Source organism: Sesamum indicum, linkage group LG5, assembly GCF_026168435.1.
Source record: "Sesamum indicum cultivar Baizhima isolate 11 linkage group LG5, ASM2616843v1, whole genome shotgun sequence".
Lineage (NCBI taxonomy): Eukaryota > Viridiplantae > Streptophyta > Magnoliopsida > Lamiales > Pedaliaceae > Sesamum > Sesamum indicum.
In genome coordinates, this window is record NC_142661.1 from 3,327,316 (window position 1) to 3,335,903 (window position 8,588).

Here is an 8,588-nt window from a genome sequence, read left to right on the forward strand (position 1 = left end):
GTCCAATTATATTCATTGGGCTGCAAGGGACCAAATATCAAAGTACTGATGAGGTCCAATTAAGTTGAATTGGGCTTATTCGAACAGTATCCGAATTCATCTAACATCTAAGGCCCAGCCCATTATGAACTCTCCAACCCCACCCGCTTTCACGCCCATTAGCCCAATAGAAGGCTTGCCAACTCTGCTCTTCTCCCTCCAACCTTTTCAGCCGCCTAGTACGCCGTAGCTCCCGCCTCCGACACCATTCTCTCCGCCGTTGCGCCGCCGTGCTCTTTGCAACCCCTAGGTAATAGCTCAAATTTGATGGTCTTTTAAGAATTGGAGATATTCGAAAGTAGTTTTTGACTAAAGACTCGGTATTATGAAATATATTGTGTTTGCTTTTTCTTTGAAGGTTTGTGTGAGCTTTAGTGTATCTTTGGCTCATTTAATTAATTATGATGGAAGTTAATCAAGTGCGGCCAGCTGAAGTGAGATATCTTATTCTTGTTCTCTAACTCTGAGTGTCTGTTCTATGTGTGTATGTGTGTATGTGTTGTGTAAGAATGAAGTTTGTTCGTCATTTTCTCGTATTTTCTTTTCTTTTTGACAATTTGTTGCTTTTTGTGGGTTGTATCTGGGTTGTATCTGGGATAGTCACGAGATGGGAAATTTTCTTTCTTATGTTGAACTGGATACTTGAAGTTGAACTTGAGGGTATTTGGTGGAAAGCAGTATAAATTGCAAGAGGGATGAACTGTTTTATCTTGTTGTGATGTGAGTGTTTGGATACATATTGCTATTAATGAATAGTGGTAGAAGAAACAAGAAATAAATGGCATGTTTGCAAAATGTATTAAGTAATGTGTTGAATTCATCCTTGAAGAAGTTATCAGCATCCAAGCCACTTCACTTGAGACTAATGGTATCATCTGTTTACTGTGGTTCCATACTGGATTATGAAATGTTGAAGTTTCTACTAAATGTATTGCCATTTGTGATTAGTAGAGCAAAGTCTGTGCTGCAATGTTTTATCTTAAAAGTTACAAAACTAAAAGATTATGTTGTTTGAAGGTAGGAAATGAATTACTTTTTTGATAGATCTGTTTCAAGAATTGGTGCAATTTTGTGAAACAGGATAAAACCGCAAAAAATGGCCTCTATGGGTGGACCGAATGATTTGTCTTCAGAGATGGAGCTGGATGCATTTAGACGTCTTTTTCCTATATGCTTTCATGAGCGTCACCTTCTTGAATCTATAAGGCCTGATGGCCGAGCCCTTGGAAGAGCTAGAGACACGACGCTTATGCTTGGTTAGTCAATCTTGTCATTCATATCCTTTGATCATGTTGCCTCTCCTTTATTTGTTAAAAGTTCATAGCATTGCTAAAAGTCCAACCTTCTGAAATATAGGAGCTGTTGCATCTGCTAATGGGTCGGCGCTAGCTAAGATAGGTTGCACTGTAAGTGTGTCTTTTTTGTCATGGTCGCAGAATTGGCTGTCTTGTTTATGTACTAATTGAATTTTGGTATCATGTTCAGACAATGTTGGCTGCCATTAAACTGGAAGTCATGACTCCAACTGCAGAGGCGCCTGATGAAGGATGCATAGGTTAACATTTTCTCTTACTTGTCTTTCACGATTTTCCATGTTCTTTACTTCTAATAGAATTTATTTGTTATTCTTTCCAGCCATTGATTTCCACATGCCTCCAATTTGTTCTCCACTGGTTCGCCCTGGCAGGCCAGCAGAACTAGCGCCAGTAATATCGAAGCAATTATCTGACACCATTTTGAGGCAAGGGATCATGTAACACTCTTTTGGTACCAGCGATTCAATTTTTTTTTGGTTTTGAAGTATTTAGAGATTCATTTTCTATGATTTACTGCAAGCTGAGGCAGCTATTAATCAAGGGCCACAAAGATTAAAAGACATCTCTAATGTGGCCAGCATTTTCGAGAATCATACTTCTGTTAGAGATTACGATAGTAGCCGACATCTGCACAAATTTTTGAAGTTTATTGTGCTCTGGGTTGGTTAAATTTGAGGAAATAAAAAAATATCAATGATATGGCCATCATTTTTGACATGAAATATTGGAGATTCCACAAAGTAGCTTTTCTTTCAGCACTTAACTTGAGTTTGCCTCCCAGTGTAAATCCTCCAATCAGTAAATCCCCTAGGCCTAGGTGTTAAGGTGCAGTACTGTTGGGATAGTTAGCAGAGTCAAATGTTAAAACCTTTTACTCTTTTCTCCTAATTGCGAATTGGACTTGAAGCATTTTTCTCTTTTAGTGGGAACATTCAACTGCTCTATTTATCCACTGTTACTTATTATTTGTAATTTATGCAGTTCTGGCATGATAAATCTGAAAGATTTATGTTTAGTGAGCGGCAAAGCTGCTTGGATGGCCTACCTGGTAATGAATTTCAACATTTTCACTTCTCCATGCCAACAGAAAGTAGGATCCATGCCTCTAGGCATAAAATCGACTATCATAACCTATCACTATAGGGAATGACTCTTGCAGGACATATACTGTTTGGACGCTGATGGTGCCCTTTTTGATGCAGCATTGCTATCTGCAGTCGCAGCCTTCTCACATTGTAAGTCTGTATGAGGGGTTGCTGTTTCTGTTCATAGTGGTCTGTATCTTTGACATTCTATTTAAATGAAGCTAGAATTTTTGGTTTCCACATGTCCTGATTTTGAGATTCTAACTATTGTGGCAAACAAAATGGCTTGTTATGTGCTTTATATGATTTAATCCCCGATACAGAATGTCTCTTGTTCGTCCTTGAAACTCTATCCTTTAATTGAATGACATTTTACGTAATGAAGGTGCTGGTGGAGTTTCCAACCAAAATGTTCTTGTACTTTGTTTAGTAGCTCTGTGGGACCATATTAAATGCACATGAGTCTTTCAATGTGGTTCAATATATCTTAATTCACCAAGCTTGGGTTTCCAGTCCTGAGAATTTTCACCATCTGCCCTGATGATAGAGGATCTGGATCTCTTGCAGTGCAAATTCCTGTAGTCTCATTCAATGATGACGGGAGAATAGTTCTTATATCTGACGACAATTCTGGAGCAATGAAGGAAAAGGAACCTGTCAATAAAGAGAAGATAAAGCTGAAGTTGAATAATTTACCATTCTCCTTAACATGCATACTTCACAAGAACTACATTCTGGCAGATCCCACCTCTGAGGAAGAGTCCATTATGGAAACATTTCTGACAGTGGTGCTAGATTCCTCATTTCAGCTCGTGTCTCTTAACAAACCAGGTGGACCAGGTCTGGCTCATACCTCATCAATCCAGGTGAGTTTCGGGCCTCTTTTTAATGTTTTATATTTCTTAATATCGAGAGAATCAATGTAATATTAGGTTCAGATCTTTTATGTAGTTCTTAATAGGCCAAATTCAGACTGTGGAATTGAGTAAGAATTTAAATCTGGAGTTGAATAAATCACTTCCCTTGGAAGAATATGGAGTTGAATTGGTATCTGGCTGAAGCAGCATAGTAATCGGGTCCACATGAAATTGAAATGCTTTGGCTTTATTGCTGTTTAATACCATTGCTCACACTTTTTTCTTTGAACTTATATTTTCCTATTTGCATATTGATAATAAGTACATATTTGCACGCACGCACACACATAACATAGACCATATTTCTGAAGAAAGGTGGAAATCTTGATGAGGCTCGAGACTTTGAGTCCTCTAATAATCACACCCCTCCATGTATAAGAGTCTTATTCGTAGGTTCCACAGAAAGGAGGGTTGTGATGTTCGGGGAATTTGTAAGTCCCGAAAGTTATCAAAATTGACCCAGAAAAGGCATACCAGTTCAAGAATGCTGTTGTTTGGACCAACCTATCAAACATTGCTGGAACAAATGTTTTCCATGATTCTTAGCTGGACCTTTTTGTTATATTTCCTTTGTACAACACAAAACCAAGTTACATGCATCCTCAGACAATGCATCCACACAGATGATACTACTAACTAGCATTTGCTTATAAGACGTTTCTGGTATTGCCTGCAGGAGTGCATAACGTTAACGAGACAACGAGTGAAAGAAGTGCAGAAGATCTTGCAAGAAGCAATTTCTGATATGGAAGTTGACTGAGAAAGTTTCCATGGGAATTCATATTAGTTGGTAGCTTTGTTTAATTTCTTAGTTTTAATCTTGTTTTCTTTTTCTGTTTCTTCCTAATTACACATTGTAGAAGAAAAACAAAGCACCCATAAGATTTGAAATATGTTGATAGGAGGCCAGCATTGTTTGGGAAGTCTGACTTTTTGCCCCGGAGTCATATATGTATTCTTAAATCCAACTGCTGTTGGTTGTGTAGTTTGGTGAGAAAAAGTATGGACTGGGGATAATGGCTTCGGTTTCGTTTCACTTTTTGACTGTTCCAGGAATAGTAAAAAACATCACCAAAGTTTTGTTTGTGATTTTTGCAGGGCCAAAAACTTCAGCCTGTTACTTCATTTGATTCGTCTTACATTAATCCAAAATATGCAATTAGATATATTAGAAACTCCCAATAGCATAACTTTATATAACTATACATAGAGAGGGAGAGTAAATTACAATGAGGTCTCCTAAAAGATTGGTCTAATTACCATTGTTATTTAAAATATTACAAAAAAATTTCTTATGTTAGATAAAATTATGTTTTTTAATGGAGACCAGTAATTGTTAATTATGATCTTAATGTATTTTTTCAAAAAAATAAAAATAAAAAATTGTAGATAAAAAATTATTCATTTAATTCATAAAAATAAATAAGATTTATAATTTTCTAGTCTGCATGGGCATTTTAGTTAGTTCATTGAAATGTAATGGAGACTAACAGATTGAAGTAATTGTTAGATGACCATTAAATGAGGAAATATTGATAATGTCAAACAACAAGAGAATATTTGTAATTATATCAAATTTTAAAAATATTCATTGTAATTTGCCCGTTTAATTATTTTCTCTTTGTTTATTATCTACTAAAAGCAAAGAATTCTTGTGATATGATGCTTTTTTTTTTTTTTTTAAATAAGAAAGAATTTCTCCAAATCTTAAATTTTAATTGTTAATATATAAATAAAAACCAGTTACAAGGAACTCTAGCAATACATAGGCCTGAAAAGGGTAATTATACGTTCCAGTACACAAACGTCTTGTTTCCAATTATATATTTTAAAAGTATAGTTGTAATTATAATTATACTTCTATTTTTTCAGTTAAAAAAGTTTACACAATACAAAGTATATTACACTAACACATTCGAAGGGAGCACCATATATAATTTAAGGGTGCTTATTATTTAAATCTAACTTCAAGAATGTTAATGTAAATTACATTAACAATAATTACTGAATAATGATAAGGAACCCAAAATTTTCTGTAATTACAAATACCCTTATTTTTCAAAAAGTCAAAAATCCCTGGGTTAATTGCTGTCTAATAATACCCCCTACAATAAGTTGTTATGAGGAGTATTTGTTAGACAATCGTAAATCATGAAGAATATTTATAATTTTTTAAAAATAAAAATTATTTATAATTATGACAAACCTCGTTGAGAGACAATTGTAATTTTTCGGAAGATGAAGCTAAACAATGTAAGTGAGAGGACTGTAGTTGGGCCAACAAGATATGGGCCTCTGCTTCATCTCCAACCTTAAGAATATGGACTGCTAGCTTTAGGCCCACCTGAATAAGCCTGTATGATTAAGCCCATAAAAAGTTAGCCCGGTGCTGGAAATCAATTCTCAAACTTCATTTATGGCCCAAAAGTGGCCCAGTTACGATTGGGGTATGGCTATGACCCAACAAACAAAGCTAATGCTGTTTACTTTTCGTTTCAGTAAGTTAAAAAAAAATTCCAAAATTCGAAAGCCTCCCGCCAATTTCAAATGCAAAAAATGGTAGCAAAAACAGTGAGAGCTGCATTTCCTTCAAACCTCGAACGGACCGTCGCCTCCGCGCTTCTCCTCCTATCCGCTTCACCTTCCAAGTAGGAGTTTGATCGCTATTCATGTGGCTCTTTATTTGTTTTTACTTGTTTTTGTAATTGAGTTCTCTTCGTTAACTCTATGATTAATTGTTTGGTGTTTTTTTGGCAGAGGAAGGAGCAAGGACAGCTGCAGTCCTGAGTGCTGTGAGAGCTTGGAGTTTTCCAATTCGAAATCTAGCGGCGGCAAGGACAGCTGTAGTCCTGAGTGCTCTGAGAGTTTGGAATTTTCCAATTCGAAATCCAGCGGCGGATCGTCGAACGCGGAGGTGAGTGTTGACGTAGAGGCGTCGCTTGCTCAGCAACTGACAGTGGTCGCATTTGTGCCTGAGCTCCATGAGCTGAAGCTCAAGGTTATCCGCTGACATCTCACTGCTTTTATTTTGTGTTTTCTCAGTCGAATCTGCTGTTTGTTTCTTGGGTGCTAATGCGATTTCAAGCAAGGTGTTGCTACTGTGTTCTGAATATATAGCTATCTGCACTGTTTATCCGTTTTAGTTTATTGAATCTTATGCAATGTGACTGAGTTGTTGATGCTCTGTTCTGAGAGTGCTTTTGGATGCTGTTTGTTATATTATCGGATTGAGATTAAAAAATGACTCTGTTTCTTATTGCCTGAAACGTTAGGTGATCAGCTGATTGCTCTTTGCTTAGCTTTTATTTTTCCCCATTATTCTCTATTTTAACTAACTTTAGAATTTTATGTTTGTACTCTGAGTTGCTGCGTTCATTGTGACTGATCCATCTGCTGATCTGTTCGTTGTGAATTGAAATAAATCATAAAGCATTCAGACTTTTTCTTTAAGATTATAGCTGAATGTATGATGTTCTCTATATCTTGTTGTCACATGATCATTTGGATAGCGTGTGAATTTGTAGTTTAAAACTCACATATGGATCGCTGTGTGTTTCTGTAAGTTGATTAACAAAAATTACTCTGTGTTTCTCACAAATTGAAAGTAACTAACTTGAGCTCATGAGAACAAGTCAAATAATACTTCGTCTTGTGAAGATTTTTTGTGTGTTTATGGTTCTAGCGTTCAATGCTCATTCCACATTGAGTGTTCTTTACTAATGCAGATGTGCAGACTGATAGATCTGTCATGAATGTTTTCAGCTTCAATTTGCTTGTTTCTATTGCTTAAGTTTACTTTTGGTTAAATTGCAGTTGTATTTTGCTGCACTCACAATTTGTTTATAGTGATTCTGAAATGTGATAAAACTGTTGAGAAAGCTATGCGCCTAAACTTCAACTTCTTTTAATGTTTTTCCTAATATGAATACAAACTTGAGCAAACACCGTCGAAAAGAAAACATCTATTTGAAATTTGTATCTCCAGAGTTCTTGCTTCTTACTTTCCTGCTAAAAACTCCATGAAAACAACTTCAATTGCTATGGAGAATCACTCTTTAATTCTCAGATGGTGCGAAAGAAACGCTCAAAAAGCATCTGGATCTCTACTGGCAAGAAACAGAAAACCAGCAAGCCAGAACCCACTCCTGCTCCTGCATCATCTGAGAGTGTTTCTGAAATAACCACTGCTGAGGCTTCGTCTTGCTTGTCCAGTAGCTCCAGCGCACAAAGTTCTATTAGTGAAACTAATGCTGCAAATGAGCTGAGGAAGCCAGTTATTCCCGGTCACATGGGGCACAGAGCTGCGGCCATTCTGAGGATTCTGTCAAACGGAAGTGCCTCTGAGGTGAGGATCCGTGAGTTGCTTGGTGATAGCCCTTCAACCAGCAAGGCCTTGAGAATGTAAGTACCATAAATCACATCCTCTTAACGCACAGCCAAGCTATCACATAGATGACAACGCCTTTTGTATTAGAAAAGGATCATTAACTTTTCATTGCTGGAAATCCAGAAACTTGAGCCTGTCATCTTTACAGTAGCCTAATTGTGGAAAGTTGAGTTGATTAGCATGAATCTTATACTGGTATAACGATGATTGCTTTTCGCCTTTAACACATTAGCCTCAAATGTAAGAGCTATACTAGATTCGATAGACAGCGTATATTAGGACTCATATCCATAAATATTTCTTAGTTTGACTAATACAGAATGATATTTAACATCGTTTTGTTGACCCATGCATTTCTTCCAGTACTGACAAAAATCTGGTAATGAACAGGTTGCTGAAGCTGCAGGAGGTGAAGAGATATGGAGCTGGAGGTCGTGCCGATCCATATATTTACATGGTAATAATGCTACAACACAACTTCAATTCATTGCATCTACATAACAAACAAATTATAAACTCAACCTCGCCTTATAAAATCTGCACGCATGGAAGAAAAAACTCATGGGCTGATTTTGTTGATTGTCACTTATTTTGCAGATAGCATCATAAGTTACTCAAAAGGACTAAACACAGGAAAATTTTGGGTCTGACAACTTTTGCCAAAATACTACCTCATAACAAACGAATTATTCCATTTATTACTTAGTTATACACCGCATAGCTTCTCTGTGATAGCATATTATGTATAAAACTAAAAAGAAATTTAGTATATACAAATCTTTACTTGTAATTGAAGAATTAATATCTTTGATATCAGAAAGTATGAGAGGTATGGATTTCTCAA

The 8,588-nt window shown here is 36.4% G+C and overlaps 2 protein-coding genes across 4 annotated transcripts; both read left to right on the top strand.

Annotated features, from left to right (window-relative positions):
- Positions 1 to 152: 152 nt before the first annotated feature.
- Positions 153 to 4,393, top strand: LOC105162548 (3'-5'-exoribonuclease family protein). 2 transcript variants are annotated; one of them, XM_088880253.1, is made up of 9 exons: positions 153 to 289; positions 1,120 to 1,295; positions 1,396 to 1,445; positions 1,525 to 1,594; positions 1,675 to 1,792; positions 2,337 to 2,403; positions 2,515 to 2,590; positions 3,008 to 3,306; positions 4,034 to 4,393. In XM_088880253.1, the coding sequence occupies exons 2-9, from the start codon at positions 1,136 to 1,138 to the stop codon at positions 4,115 to 4,117; spliced, it is 924 nt and encodes a 307-aa protein (XP_088736379.1). In that variant the 5' UTR covers positions 153 to 289; positions 1,120 to 1,135; the 3' UTR covers positions 4,118 to 4,393. The 2 variants fall into 2 exon arrangements, with proteins under 2 accessions (XP_088736379.1, XP_088736380.1); XM_088880254.1 differs by having other exon boundaries at positions 1,675 to 1,780.
- Positions 4,394 to 5,893: 1,500 nt separating this feature from the next.
- Positions 5,894 to 8,588, top strand: LOC105162614 (uncharacterized). 2 transcript variants are annotated; one of them, XM_011080688.3, is made up of 5 exons: positions 5,894 to 6,005; positions 6,115 to 6,355; positions 7,424 to 7,758; positions 8,135 to 8,201; positions 8,342 to 8,588. In XM_011080688.3, the coding sequence occupies exons 1-5, from the start codon at positions 5,905 to 5,907 to the stop codon at positions 8,351 to 8,353; spliced, it is 756 nt and encodes a 251-aa protein (XP_011078990.2). In that variant the 5' UTR covers positions 5,894 to 5,904; the 3' UTR covers positions 8,354 to 8,588. The 2 variants fall into 2 exon arrangements, with proteins under 2 accessions (XP_011078990.2, XP_088736933.1); XM_088880807.1 differs by having other exon boundaries at positions 8,135 to 8,588.

Coding starts and splice junctions, on each gene's coding strand:
- LOC105162548 (XM_088880253.1), top strand. CDS start 1,136: ATGGCCTCTATGGGTGGACCGAATGATTTGTCTTCAGAGATGGAGCTG. Junction 1,296..1,395: donor AGACACGACGCTTATGCTTG/GTTAGTCAATCT, acceptor TCTGAAATATAG/GAGCTGTTGCATCTGCTAAT. Junction 1,793..2,336: donor ATTTTGAGGCAAGGGATCAT/GTAACACTCTTT, acceptor TAATTTATGCAG/TTCTGGCATGATAAATCTGA.
- LOC105162614 (XM_088880807.1), top strand. CDS start 5,905: ATGCAAAAAATGGTAGCAAAAACAGTGAGAGCTGCATTTCCTTCAAAC. Junction 6,006..6,114: donor CTATCCGCTTCACCTTCCAA/GTAGGAGTTTGA, acceptor TTTTTTTGGCAG/AGGAAGGAGCAAGGACAGCT. Junction 6,356..7,423: donor TCCATGAGCTGAAGCTCAAG/GTTATCCGCTGA, acceptor TTTAATTCTCAG/ATGGTGCGAAAGAAACGCTC.